At 40.8% G+C, this 15,542-nt stretch overlaps 1 protein-coding gene across 1 annotated transcript; it reads left to right on the forward strand.

The window, feature by feature from the left end:
- Positions 1–1,152: 1,152 nt before the first annotated feature.
- On the forward strand, positions 1,153–10,519 carry LOC147798317 (uncharacterized). Its single transcript, XM_087140525.1, has 5 exons — positions 1,153–1,506; positions 1,737–1,864; positions 3,838–3,940; positions 4,528–4,583; positions 8,935–10,519. The coding sequence occupies exons 1-5, from the start codon at positions 1,436–1,438 to the stop codon at positions 9,984–9,986; spliced, it is 1,410 nt and encodes a 469-aa protein (XP_086996651.1). The 5' UTR covers positions 1,153–1,435; the 3' UTR covers positions 9,987–10,519.
- The last annotated feature ends 5,023 nt before the right edge of the window (positions 10,520–15,542 follow it).

Here is a 15,542-nt window from a genome sequence, read left to right on the forward strand (position 1 = left end):
TTACAGTGCCGTAGTACGTTTCTCACGGGTAGCATAGGTGATCTGCATTTAAAGCGACTCGCGGCACATCCAGCTGATGCAGTGGCGGATCCGGAGGGCTCAGCAGGGAACATCCCCTCTCCCCCCTTCAAAAAAAGTAACAAATTCTTTTTTTTCCTTTAAAGAAATTTAAAGAGACAAAGTACATTAAGAGAGGCCCATAAAAGTTACATGAAGACATCTCGAAGTTTTTAGACCTCCCAAACCACTTTTGCCCCTCCCTTCCCCTTCCCCAAATGATTCTGGGTCCGCTCTTGAGCTAACAGCCACCTTTCAGCAACCCACAGGGAACAAACTTAGAACGGCGTTTTGCAGGGACCAGACAGGAAGGACAACATGAAAGTGGGACCCTTTATGCTAATATCAAGGTTGATTGTGCCCATCACAGTTGGAAAAATATCTCTGAACTCGAAACCAAAGAACAGACAATCAACGATGTCAATTTGGTTTACAATACAATGCATATAACATAGTTTACAATACAACACGTATATACATGTACAAGTATTTAGTTCTTCCTCATGGCGAAATATAATACTGTATCTAGAAGTGGCAAAACCCTGAAATCATAGCCTGAGCGAAGACATGCCGTATTAAAAAAAAATAAAAAACAATTAAAAAAAGAACTTACAGAAACTAAATAAAGAAAAAATATATATGCAATCTTATCAGTGTAAGTGCCCAAGAGCCAAAGTAAGATTTGCAGCAATGAACCTGTTTAATGACGTGTGCAAAATATTTTCAAGTTAAATGGTCACACCTTGCCTTCTTGACACTGATTATTTTTTTTCAATAATCTTTCGACCTTCGAAAGGCTCTCATATTCAACCCTTTGCATCTATAAAGTGATTGAATTTTGCAAGAGACGATTCAGTAAGTGTTGACTGTTGAACTCACAATTGACGTCACAGATTTCTTATTCATGAACTTCAATCTCCCATGGATATAATTGACCTCCTTAAACGTTAGGTTTTCCCTATGGCTGTCTGAAGGCAGTAGCGAATACAGAAGAGCACGCATACCTCGAGGTTTCTGTACGTAGGCATGGTGACTAACGCGTGTCATGCATCCCCCAAAGTCACATTTACCGTTATTTTAAACCGCCCCCTCCCCGCGCCAAGCGGATATCGAAGTGAATCAGTGAAGGGCCTCCAAATCGCTAAAACCTGATCGTGGCTGGTACAAGGGAAATGACTTGTTCGCAACCCATGAGACGAAGGGGACTCCTGAAACATTCTCGGCTGAAAAATAACCAGGTTTCATGGGCAGGAATATCGTTTCTTGGAGCTTACGCGTCTTGCAAGAACTTTGAACCGTGTTGGATATTTCTCGCTGTGAGGCGTACGAAGGATGTATTGAGCTGACCAGATGTTTCAAAACCTTATTCAGTGACAAAATGTATTTAAAGTTGCAACTCAGACGGCCAAGATTTGCTGATGAACGGGTGCTGAAATATAAAACACCTTTGTAAGTTTTGTGTTTTATCTTGATAGGGTGCTCGTCAGGCGGCTAACCTGCCTATCGAGAACTTATCCTTAGCATGGTTGGTTTTTAGCTGTTGTAGGCCTACGCCGTCAATGGTTTCCCCAATCCAGTCCTGACTTAGTAAGATCTGCCTTGCCTTTACCCCTCACTTAATAAGAGGCCTAAAGTTGTGTTTGCCAGTGAGAGAAATTCCTTTTTTTCTGTCCATGGAGGTTGCATCTAGAAGATGATGACGACGACGATGATGATGAGACCACTACAACACCCGTGATCATCAGTGACCTTACCACGACAACCCACAGGCTGGGCATGGAATTCGTGACAATACCCGGACAAGACGGTAAGTGCATGTAGAACAATAGGCAGGACCTAGCCCTCTCGTGAAACCTTACGGTTCATAAACAGGTAAAAATGTTCAGGGTTTTGAACTTTCGAGGTCTCGTGAAAACTCCTCCTACTGCAAGAAAGCAACGGAGGGCATTTAAAATCTACCGCAGTCTGGCTCTCAGACTCGAGACATTTTAGAGTTGCGACCCAAGCTCACATCACCCTACCCAGTTATCCCTCACTGGATCGGCGAGTGGAGTTTGCATCGGGCATAATTACAGCACCCTTCAGCCCAGACTGCAGGTTGAAGGTTTCTGAGCCAGGCAGTCTTTCACAGTTGCCTTTCTCTCTGCGTTCTGGTCAAGGTCTAGTCCTATTGCCCACTCAATGAAAAAAATACTCGGTTAATAGATTGCGGGAGCGGAAATCTTAGCAGATTACGGGCAGGTAGTTCAGAGTTTTACAGTAACACAGTGCCTGGGGATGTGTGTGAAGTGGTCGAACAACGAGAGAAGGGGGGGGGGTGTATCCCACCTTAGTATTAGAAATGTCCATGCCCAAACGGGTGCTCCCCTGAGTCCCCGTTCAGTTGCTCTCGGTAGTTACGCCACTGTGTGTGTGGGTGAATTTATCTGAGAACTCGGAAAGTTAATAATGATCGACTGTTTGTCAAAAAAACTAGAATACCTATCCCTTGTTCCATGGTCAGTCAATGGTGTTACTAGGAGGGGGTACCGAAAGGCACGAGGTCCAGCCTCTCGGAGCCAAATCCTCCTTTTTAAAATTTTGAAATGTAGGCCTACATATTACAAGCCACGGTTCATCGGCCTTCGATGTTCCCTTGAAAAGTTGTGCGCACGCCAAGTTGTCCCCCTCCCCCCCGAAATTTCTCCCTTGTTAATCCCTCAGCTGAGCCACTGAAACATCCTTCAATTGATCCCTTTATTCCTACAGATGCTGTTGAACGTTGTTACAACTGATAATGTTAAAACCAAGGTCCAATGTATTACCAACTGATAATGTATCACCGATTGACGGATAACGATCACCGATTGACGGATAATGTATCACCGATTGAAGGATAATGTATCACCCACTGAAGGATAATGTATTACCAATTGACCGAAGGAATAATTTTCGGGGGAAAAAATGTCCTTTCCTATGAAACATTCGTCGGAAAAAATAGGCCACAGTAGGGAATGCAATTAATTAATTTCACATTTCAATGAGAACCACCCTGCAATCTGGCCATGGAAGCTCAAACTGGGAACACCAAAACAAGCACCTGTTTGAGGAATGGAATGCTTTCCGTGCGCAAAAAAATGAAGAAAAAAAACGCACAAGCAAAATAAATATTGATGCTCAAGTCGGCGAGAGAAAATTTCGCAAATGAAAACAGTATAAAAGACTAAAAATGAGAAAAAAATTAAAGCTGCTCTGACAAATGTCGTTCATAAATTCGGTGAAGGAATTCCCACTCAGTGGTCAATACACCCAAGTTTCATCAAAATCTCCGAAAGCATGTACATGTATAAGTTAGAGAGTTTTTTTCTAAACTTTAACGTACACATTTTGGGACACTGGGTAAAGACTCCAAAATTGGTTTGGGCAACAATTTATTTCCCACTCTAATCCATAATTATCAGTCGATTTTTGATACCTTGCCTGTTGATACATTATCGTGGGCAGGTGATACATTATTGGTTATATGTTTTGGAGGAGTTACATTGTCCGTTAACAGGTGACACATTAGGCCTATTGGATATAGATTTTACAACACTATCGGTCAATTTGTGACACAGTTTTTCGATTGGTGATACATTATCCGTCAATCGGTGACACATTATCCGTCAATCGGTGATACGTTATCGATCAATCGGTCATATGTTATCGGTTGATGATACACAAGGCGTTGGCTGTAACATTATCAGATTAACAAACGTTTCTAATACTTTTTGTCTTATTTCCAACTCCGTCGTTTTTCAGCTCGTCCGTTCACCACCATCGGGCCAGTAGCAGGTGTCATCCTATTTGTACTGGTCATCACCCTGACTGCAATTGTGGTGTGGCTGCGCAGGGGACGACAGAGGTGCGTTTTCAAATTACCTTAAGATACCATATTCTTGAATTCGGTTAGAGACCGAGGAAAATTAAGTCCCTTCTCCACCTATATCACCCATCCCCCCCCAAAAAAAATTAACATTGTAGTTCCTCTCTATATTGTTATTTTTTTTTTCATTAAAAAGGGTTCCCTGAAATCTTTTATTGGAATAAAGCCAGATGTTCCCAGGTTGTGTCTAAAATTCCCGTTTTCCTGGAAACTTTTTGAAAAATCCATACTGCTCATTTTCCAATAATTCAAGATGTTCCTTTTTCCAAAAATTATAAGCTATTGTTAATTTTCTGAAAAATAAAACCTGGTCTGTCTGGTTTCTGATGTTTTTTACAACTGTGCCTGCAGTTTATTTTCATTTTGCTATGCGTCATAATGATCTGACCCGACGTGTTAAAAAATAAAGAATCTCTTTAAATAGCTTCAAATATCTTACCTTTGAAAGAGGTTTCTTGCACCAAAACAATCATGCTTTCGGGACTCAACTTAAAAAACTGTTTTAATCGATACAATACATCCCTTACTTTCAATATTATTACTCAATCCTACTTTTTCCCATCCAGGCAACATTTTACACGTGATACGGATAAACTTCCCCTCTCACCCACAACTGCAGAAGGCAAGTACATTTGCAGAAATAATTCATTCAAAGGTCATTTCCATTTCTGTGTTTTGTTCAGCAAAAAAGTTGACAATACTGTGATAACCAGACTTTTACTTGCAGATCTATTTCAACGGCTGTCTATAAAGCCTTATAATGACGTGGGTGTCATTCATACAACCTGTCACCATCACAGCGTTACAACGTGTGACATTCGCTCGAGGTCAAAGTTCGCTGGTTTAATGAAGGCATCCGGCACGCGGAAATGAGCAAGGGTTCCATAGCTGTCTTTCTCTCGGGTCTTTCCTCGTTGGAATATTATAATAACCACTGCAAATTCACGTTTACAATTTGAAAAGGGGACTTAAAACTTTTGTCTCTCACTATGTGTGGTGCAATGGTGGCTCAAGGAAAGACCTACGGTGTCCATGGTGTGACACAAGGCGCAGTAGCGCATCCAGCGGTGTGCAGGGGGGTGTATTGAAGACATGTTTCCATGTGTTCTTTGTTGGTTGGTTTTTGTTTGCTTGTCTTAAAGCACCCTTTTTTGAAAGTTACTACCACCTTTGGCGAATAACGAGGATTCTTTTAGGCGTGAAGAAATCTGAACAGTCATTTTTGGAAAAATGTCCACCCTCCCCCATTCTAAGCCCTGGATGCGCCACAAAACACCCTCTCCAAACAGGCATCAAGTACAACGTTGCCAGACATTGTGAAGGCATGTGTGAGTTTAGAAAGATCCTAAGGAGACCAAGATTGCCCACGGTCTTTAAACTTTGCAAGGCATCACTGATAATATCACAACTTAAACTTAAATGCGATGGAAAAGTATTCAAGCTGCTCACACCATGGGGGTAAATCCAAGGGGATGGGGGTATGCCCCCACTTTTTTCGAGCAGGGGGATACGGGATCAGCGACCTCCCCTTTCATAGTGAGAAAGATTAAACCAGATTATGAAGAACGTTTCGGACTTACCAACAACCAAAATGTATTCAATATCACTTACAGAAGGAGAGCGATTAAAAAATCTACATATATGTCGCTCTGATATAAGATTGTATAAATGCAATACATATCATACAGACGTACATCTCTATCATGAGAATCGCTCCCTGTATGGTGTCATATGGTGTCATCTCCCCACTTTCCAAATTTCCATGGCCGGGCAAGCCACCATCCCCAGTTTCCAGCTCAAATCTTTGCCACTGTCTCAAAACATACATGCATCATCTGAAAGAAAGAATGAATTAACAATGTTTACCCTGTTTGAGAATGAAAATCACCTGAAAATAGAATTTAAGAAAATAGTTATAACAATGAAATGCTGTCTCTCCACGAAACCATGACCAGAACTATTTTACCCCATTTACTTTTCTGCGAAGAATACTAACACACAAATGGCTTTCCAATCAATTTTCTCCCCTATGATTGTCTCCCTACTAATGCCATGAAAACATTCTAAAAAAACGTCCTAAGCAATACTTTTTATGAATTTCTGCTTCATATAAATGATGGCGGTAAAGCTAAAGCTAATTGTCATTAAAGATTTTCCAGTTACGAAAATTTACAGAGTTCTTTTCTTTTAAAAATGTTGAAGTGGATATGTCATGAAATTAACCACAATAAGGACGAGGAGAGCATGCCAAACGGGAAATGATAGGCGGGGAATCCAATCATTTTCAAAGAAACGTTACAAAGGATAATGGTCTATAATAATCAGCTCCCGAATTGCGGTGGATGGATCAACATTCCTTTCCTTTTTGAGCAGAAAAGCGGAGATGGCTGTACCAGTCGTAGAAAAGCACATGTGTAAATCTACTTTTTGATTTAGAATATCCGGTTGGTGGTTTTAAAACGTAACAGGGAATCGTATTAATTGAATGAAATCAAGGTTTAATGTTGTTAATACTTACCGCTACATAGTAACTGTCAAAAAACAAACAAACAAACAAACTGGAGTTTGAGAAAATACTGTTTAGAAATTACACAATTCTAATTTTCCCCAACGACTGCGCTGGGCAAGTTAACCAATTTACACATGAGAATGTCATCCAAACAACGACCTTTCACTTCTTTTTTTAGGAATCCATTGCCACCAGATTCTTGGCAGCATGCTTGCACCAAAAGTTTGCCTTTTTCATTAACAACTGAGTGCTGTATGACGTTTTACCGGCCAATTTTATTGAAACTTGTTTACTTAATGCCAGTCCCTCTAAAATTCCTGTTTACATTGACGGCTCCTTTATATCTGTGTTCGAACATCAAAAAGTGTCCTCCAGTTTCAATTTTTGAGGAACTGTTCCTTAATAACAAGTTCATTTAAACCTAAATAGTCCTGTCGTTTATTCACATTTGTTGGAAGCCTTCCGAAGAAGTTGATCAAGAATTCAAAATCACTAAACAGCAAACCATTTCGACATGCAGTCATTCAAATTCGTCTCTTGGGCACAGCCATATTTCTCGAATTTTCTTTGTACAGATCAAAGTGGAGTTTCTAAAAAGAAGATCAACATAAATGAACTATTAATGAATGCACAGGGAAACGAACAAAGTTTGTTTTCGCGTTTTGGTAGCTTTGCCATATGCTCCCTGATTCGTATTTGTATTTTCCAGAGAAAGACAAACAAAATATGCAGAAATAATAAACAAAGCCAAATTGTTTTGTATAACACAGTCGAGCTTTTACAATTTTTACCTTCTTTATTTTTCATTTGGGATTATAAACCAAATAATAATAAACACTGGATAGTATACCTGAACACATAATTTAAAAAAAAAACATGCTTAATTGATTAAAAATACACCAAGCAGTATCATGATAAAAACAGAACTTGTCTGATCGATTCATTCTTTTTGGAGAGGGTGTAACCCCCATCTCACTTGGGTTCAATAGTATTTATGGTGAAAGAAAGCGACCCCTTGAAACGACTACTTAAGTCAAGTTTCCGTGATGTTAGAGATAAAATGGGAATCGGTGACGTCAATATCTTTCGCATCATAAGTTAAACTTGTTTATTGCATGCGTTACTATTGCGTTTGGAATCGACGCTTGTTTTAGTTCCACTTTATATATAAATAGGTTTCCTTGGTTCTTAAAACAGTTCTTCCTTAAAGTGTAATGCGTATTTCCTCGTTTGATAAATCACTTAATAGCCTGTTCCCATTTCTGTTTAAAGGATCGTTTTGTTTTCAGCAAGTGTCACTCTTTTCCATGTATACGAACACGTCCAACAAACGTTTCAATTACGCCTCTGCTAAAACCCAAGTATCAGGCTCTATGACATACGATCGAAAGAACTAGTAATTTCAAACAGCTTGAAACATCGCGTGACATAATTTGTACTGAAATGGCAGCCGAGCAAATTTTCTTGGCGATTGAAATAGCCGTGTCATACTTTGTGTTGCTTTTTGACCTAAGTTTAGAAAAAGTTTACTTTCATTGACACCATTTTACGTTTCCTGTACACTGTAAAAACGCTGGACAATTTTTTGTCCAGCGTTAGGTACCAGGCAAATCGCTTAACTGTTGGGCAGAAAGATCGAAACGCTGGGTAAAAAACGAGGTTTAAAAATAACATTTTCTACAACCGTTGCGTGAGATGAGACAAATTTGCCCATCTTTTAGGAGGAAATCAACGCGGTTGGGTAATCTATTTGCCCAACGATTTGGCAAATCATCTGATACCTAACGCTGGGTAAAAAATTGCTCAGCGTTTTTATACTTCGTTAAAAAAAATCCCTCTTGGAACATGTCAGTCGAACAACGTCCTTTTTAATTGACAAGAAACTTGTTCACAGAATGTCTATATATAGGCAAGAGTAGTTGAAATAATATAAATATAGTGCACAGCATGATGTCGTCACCTCTTGGCGGATATCCTTGATATGAATTTCCTTGAAGGAGTTAACGCCTTGGACATATTTTTACCCTGAAATTTTTTATTTGTTTGCAAGACTGACGTTTTTTAAGTAAGTTCATGTTCAAGGTGGAAAAACTTTGTTTAATTGGATACAAGACTCAGAATCGGCATGCGTGACTTTTGCACATCAGCAATGCCTCTATACGTAGGCAGAAGAAGAGTGCAACTCTCATTTTAAGGGTCGTCAAAACACCATTGAATATTCCTTCGTGTATAATCGGAGTTGCCTGTAAACCGGTGATATCTCAGTCATTTTCTTTATCATTTCTGAAGTATATAAAAATACTTTTAAAAAATTAACGCCCATTTCCCTTCCGATCCAAAAAGCATATTACATGCATCTGGCCGACCAAACACTTTGTAACTTTGTCACGTTGTTTGATACAGAATGGCGAAACTGCAATTCTTCTTACATCGAGGACAATTTTTCTTGTATCTTTCGGCACAGGTTATTGCCCTTACAACATCGAAATGGACGCCGTGCCGTCTGGCGTGTACATTCAACTTGACCAGCCGAGTGTTCTAAGGTTTCCTAATGCTCGCTTCAGCCAGGCCGGCCCGTCGGCCAGGGCAGTTCGGGCAGATCGAGCCCGAAGCCTATGCGATTACGATGACCCTCGAGAGCCTCGTGCACCCTCTCCTACAAAAGCCAAAGCTCAGAGACCGCAGTCCTGTGTGATCGGTCTGGGGGACTACGACGAGCCTGACTTTCGCATCCCTCTGACAGAGAATGCTAGAGGAGCGAACCATGCCAGGCATTCCATGGTGATGGTGAACGAAGGTGCCCGAGAACTAACTCTAAACCCTAGTGTGACACAAGTGGCTGAGGAAACATCACCAAAGCCGGATGAGGTCTACTACTCGTCGCTGAAAGAGATGGAATCTACAAGCTCGGTAGTCAGGGAGGAGCAAGACGACAGGATACCAGAACCAGACGTCGTGTATTACAGCTCGATCAATTTGAAGGGGGAATTGAACGCATCGATCGATACGAGCCTGCTGCCTGGCACGATACCTAAAGATGCTGGGGTCAACACCAGAGTAGGCTCTGCATGGCAACGGCCACATTACTACACATTGGAGGGAGAGGACAGTAAGAGCGAAGGAAAACAGGCGCCAGTGAAGGGTTTAGAGGTGAGAGATTCGGCTAAAGATGACGAGCAGGACTCCTTGAAGTATGACTATCTGCAAGTGGGTTACATCGACAAGGGACCAATCACTGCACCTTCAACAAGTGGGGACTCCTACAATAACAGTATCCAATCAGTGGGCTATCTCAAGCTTGCCGAGTCACAGTGTGGCGGGCTACCGCTGGCGAGCGCCGCGGCGCCCTCTTGCGTCCCAACTGTGCAAGGACAGGAAAGCGCGGGAAATAAAACCCCTGGAACAGAATTTGACGGAGAAGAATCAATGTACGACACGTTGCAGCGCAGTATGCCGCATGTAACATCGCCAAGAAGTAACTCAAATGAGATTTATAATGTGCTATTTCTGGATTAGGACCATTTTCGTCCACTAATGTTGCCTCTTAATAAAAAATAACATCGACGTTACACTGCTCTATGAATATGTTATTGAAAACGGCGGCAAGCCCCCAGACGAAACAGCTATCGTTTTCAATACGTTTGTTTGTAAACCTTAATCGTTGGATAGCCTGTGTATATTCTCGAATGAAGTCGGGGGTTTCCATGAAAACAGACTTCAGAAAAAGTACGAAATCCCAGTAGGCCTCTTTGGATCTGATGTTTTATGAAATCCACAGAGGTTGCTATATAATCCAGAGTTTATCTTTTTAGTTTTACAAACGCAATTAAAGATTCCTTTATACAAGAATCTGTCATTTCATTTACTTGATTGATCAAGCTAGTTCATTGTTAGCGGTGGTGGGAATAGTCTGTATATATCTATAGAGAAGAGTTACAGTGTATTTAGATTACTGTTTAGAATATGCATGCACTCAAAAGGTTAAAGTTTAATGTGCATATTATGATTATTAAAATTGCCCATTGTTCTTATTTTGGAGGATGATGCGCTCAATTAAATACGTTCTGCATTGATAACTTACTGTCTCATAGGCTCTTGCAATGATCTTCACTAAATGTTTGAGAAGAGAAATTAAGTATTAGTATTCAAACTCACAGGGGTAGTTTACGATCTGAGATGGACGTATTACCACAGAGCTAGTCTCTGGCAACAGGGAATAGAGGAGAGTTACGACTACTCTTGAATGTCACTGCAGCAATGTTGCCATGGTGAGCATCTCGTGATGACGTATTGGCTCCCAATGGAAGTTGGTTTGCAACAATGAGAATGTGTGTTCTCTCTATGAGTGCATACCCCCCCTGCCTTGACGCGCAGCCCCAGTACGTGGGGGGTCACACAACACAGCTGTTTCTGGCGGGCAGTGGGCATCCAGCCGAGTAAAGCGCCCTCTCGTGGACTTATTTGTCCATGATTTTAATTAAAAGTGAGACTTGGTTTCAATAATACCTTTTAAGCACAAGAGTAAAGTGTTCATATTTTTATAGCGACGAATATGTAAAATAAGAAGGTCAAATCCTCTCCTCGCTTTCACAATTTAACCCACAACCACAATTGCAGAATTGATATCGAAAAAAGGAGGAATCGGTCCCAAAACCTCACCTCGGTAAAGGTCAAGCGTTGCTTCTTTTTAAGAGAGCCACTGGAAGTTTTTTCTGGAGAATATGTGGTCTTGGAAATAGCCTTCAGCTCATTAATGAGTTGTGTTTGACAGGAATGGAGCATAAAGCTCTATGACAACTTAACAAAGACACCTTGACAGTTGCTTGAAAACGACAACGAACCAGGCGCTATTTGCAAAACAGTGCAGATGTGGAGCATGCACAGGGAACAGTACACCTGATGTCGCTGTGCATATCTGGCTATCCGATGATGCCTCTAATCGGGTTTATGTTCCTTTCGATTTGCCCTAGTCTCAGAAATGACACTGAGGTTACAACACAAGATGCACGCATTTATGTGCATGATGTACGCAGCAAGATTTGGGGTGGTGGAGTTCCCCTCCCCCATGTCCAATCCCTTTGTATACCCGCTCTTATTAGACTATTGTTAACTAGCACATTCCCCTAGATGTCTGAAAAGAATTCCTGAGATTCCGATTAAACAAATGTCTAACACACAGGTGGGGGTGCTTTCCGTCCCAGTATGGTGCTTCAATATATGTGGGAAGTGAATTTCGCTGGTTAAACGACTATGAAATGCATTCGTTGCAGTCGCATCGCTACTAACAAAAATAATGAACACTCCCGACCTATATGGATCTTTTCAACCGATGAGGGAGTGCTTATCCTCGAAGCGGAAACTTCAATGTACACAGGATGAGTCAGAAAAATCACTCTTATACGTTCCTGTAATCACGAAGGAAGGACACAGAAGGAGTTTAAACTGCCCGGGCGATAACATCTGGCCAATTACGGCTTTCTGGCACGCCCGGTATGCCCACAGCTACAACGCAGTGAGCGCTTGCTACGCACCACCTGCTTAAAAATCATACGCCCCCTTTGTACCATGCTCATCGCCGCAATTTTCACTGGCAATCTGCATCCTTAAAAGTTGTGTATTGCAGTATAAGAAGTTGAATATTCATGTCATCGATGGCGCTTGGTATGATCTGACGACAACATCAAATTCAATGCTTGCACAGTTGCTTGTATTAGGCTGTGTGCCCTTAGTGTTCATGTGCAGTCATTGCCCTTATCAAACGCTTTCTTCTGGAGTTATTTTGGGAATAAATTGGGAATAAAGTTGTTTATAAGATACTGTGTTTATTTGAATCATTTTTACTGCAGCATTTATACAAAACGGTATTTTATAAAATCTCATGATCACCCCTTGCGATGAAATAGCGCATTTTGTTTGTTACGAACTCAACTGTCCAGTGGTGGTCAACATGTTGGTGGCCAGTCTTAGCCATATTCGTACAAAGACTTTGAAAATGGAAGTTTTGGAGAGCCAAAATAAAATTATAACATTGCATGGATAGCGGTACCGTGTATCAAAATAAAAAAAATTATTCACGATTGCAAAAGTAGATCTAATATTAGAGATTTTTAACAAAACACACCAAATATTGCTAGGATAGTACTGGCCCCACCGTACAGCTAAGCTACAGGCAGTAACGGAATCCAGCATTTTTAAAATGTTTGCTATTATTTGTCTGACTGGGCGGCGATGCTTATCGAGCACTTTGAAGTGCCAGAGTTGTAACTCCTTCTGTGTCCTTCCTCCAGGTTATAATTTTGTACTTTAAAACCTGGAAAAGTTATTTTGCATTTGACTATGCAGTCATACATATGCAGATATATGCAGATATGGTTATGGATTATGTCTGTTAAATGAATCCTCGATTGGTGTTTTTCACTGGGTTTGAAAAGAGCTACCAACACAATCTCATTGTTATTAAAGACTTTTTACATTTCATGTGTTGTTTTGAGATTTTGAGTGTTTATCTCGAGGCTGTGTTTCAGCTGGACCTTCGATCCGTCTAGCTACCTGCCACTCAAACGGATGCACAGCTCTGCTATCACCTCATCACTAACGCAACTCTTCACCCTATTCGTGTCCCTCTCAATGTCTTGATTTCAGCAGGAAGGCTTTTTTCTTTGCTCCTGAATGGTATTAGGAACGGTCATAGTATATGCGGTTTTTAAGATACCCCCAAAGGAACAAAACGAAGGGGTAATTCCGGAGATGTAAGTGACCATTTTCTCTTCTAACCTGGAGAGACAGCTCTGTTTGGAGTTTGTTAGAGTCTTAAAATGTACCAGATTATTCCGTGGACGTGAGTGCATATCCTATGGAGCTATATGTACACTGCGTATTTACATAATACACATTGGCATGCGCAACACAAGGACACTATTAAACAATATCGTCACGTACAATACACATCGTACGCATACATGACTAAGTAAGTGGAATGAATTTTAATTTCTCGCAGTTTAAGGTTTCACATTTCTAAAAGACATAAATTTGTCACCTGATGTCTCTTCTTCACGTTGATTCAATTTGCTTGTCTGTTAAACTTCTCCATAGAAAAAATTCAAGTTAAAATAATGCGTTATATCATGATTTACGATCTCAGAAATCGAGTGCTATGTTTTTCTCAAATTTCGCACTGCTGGGTGAGAAATAACCACTCAAAACGAGGTTTCAGGCTAGTCATGCGTATGGGCACGCATTCACGAGTCTTAAACTCGCAAAACTGGGAGAGGTCACTTAATCCAAGCATTCCAACACGGAAAACGATGCGGGATATATATGCATTATAAATATATATTTGTGGTAACCGCTTCTCGAAATTTGGGCGCATAATGTGTCAAACTACATTTCTTTTACGGTGTCGTGGAAACAGCATGACTACACTTCGTCTGAGTTTCACTTTCATTTGGAATAAAAAGCGCATCTAAAATAACATAGTTTACACTGTAAAATTCCCACGCACTCTCCAGTAAAAGGCTGTTTGGAAAGAAGTCCAGCTTCTTGAAGTCATTATTGTTCGCATTCTTGTTTCTTACCGCAACTATTCCCCTGTTGCAGAACAGAGGGCTTTTTGTTCATGTCAGATGAACAAGCGACTTCCAAGCACTCAGTCGGTGGAACATGTTCAGCTTGGGTTGGAATGTGCACTGTGTGGCAATGTGCAGGCGTAATATCGTGAAGCTTTGCAACTTGTTTGCCTCCTTGGGAATTTAACTAACAATTCATTGGTATATTTTGACACGCGTGCTGCAGCTCACCAAAAAAGGTTTCACGCTCTGTACGCACGCATTCTGCAGAGACTGTGAATGTTGCTTCTTGGAAAGTAAGCATATTGACAAAGTACAACTCAGGGGTCATGATCGTAGAAGGTTAAGATGTATGTTATCGTTACTTCCAACTACAGCACAAGATGCCCTTCCAACGGGTGTGCCAAGCAATGCCTCACCATCCATCTTCCGCACAATCATCCACCGCCACCTTGGTTTTGCATTAAGGGGGCACTGATTGTCTCTATACCTCAAGATCCGATCTTGGTATAACAATTAATAGATAAAGTGCTTCTCCGATGATCTTTGGTCGTCATGCGTGGGGGATGTAGCAGCGAGGTTCCTGATTGTGACAAAATTGCCAGCCTCATCAGTGAAGTTGATGAATATGAGAAAAACAACTTTTGTCACTGCAGTCGGTCACGGTCAAATTGATCCATTTACATGATCGTTCTAATTATGTCGGGAGCGTTTTGGTGCAATTCATTTGAACTAAATTAGCAACAACCTTGCAATTTACGAGCCGTAGCAATTATTACATCTTATTTGCGCAGCTTTGTGGATAATTGATATTCCTTATGGGTACGTGGAACTAAAATGTTATCACACATTAAAGTTTGCAGTGGCCTGAAAATAAAGTGCATTTAATGAGTCTATAGTTGGTTGGTATACAATAATTGCTGTCTTTTGTCTTGCAATCATTTATTTTTCTTTCCTTTAGTGTTTTTTTCGCTATCTCTCTCTCTCTCTCTCTCTCTCGCTCTCTCTCAACTCCATTTTTTGTTTCTCTTCTTCACCCTATTTTCCCTTCTTATATCTAGAAGACGTTTTAATAACTTACTTTATGAATCCAATCGGGCAGAAGGAAAGTGTTTTCAGTGAAATATGGCTTCATTGGCTTGTCAAGTTCGCTTGCTGCGTTTTTACAATGTCCATGTTAATCTGTTCTGTAGTCTATTCGATGGAGTTACTCGACTGAGTAAATTAAGATCTGGCTAGGAGTAGGATTGCCCTTATCACGGGGCCAGAAGGACCAGTGCTTCCCAAGCCCGCAGCTGCTCTGAATGAATCCTAAAGCAATCAAGATAAATCTCATTAACGTGTTATAAAAAGTGCGTTTTCTTTTTACCACGAAAATAAAAAACACTTCTCTGTATATGTCAACGCAAAGGTGCACCTGATGTAACGCGAGACCAGGGCTGCCAACACGAATTTCTTTGTAATGGACCGCTTTGACGAAGTAAGATCCCACGGGGCAAAAGGCCGC

Source organism: Acanthaster planci, linkage group LG08 (genome assembly GCF_054643075.1).
Source record: "Acanthaster planci isolate LZ-2023a linkage group LG08, COTS_SCS, whole genome shotgun sequence".
NCBI lineage: Eukaryota > Metazoa > Echinodermata > Asteroidea > Valvatida > Acanthasteridae > Acanthaster > Acanthaster planci.

What these genes read in the sequence shown, in the direction of transcription:
- LOC147798317 (XM_087140525.1), top strand. Translation starts at nt 1,436, where the DNA reads ATGTATTTAAAGTTGCAACTCAGACGGCCAAGATTTGCTGATGAACGG. An exon ending in CTGAAATATAAAACACCTTT is followed by an intron (nt 1,507 to 1,736) that starts GTAAGTTTTGTG and finishes CTGTCCATGGAG; the next exon opens with GTTGCATCTAGAAGATGATG. An exon ending in CTCACCCACAACTGCAGAAG is followed by an intron (nt 4,584 to 8,934) that starts GCAAGTACATTT and finishes CTTTCGGCACAG; the next exon opens with GTTATTGCCCTTACAACATC.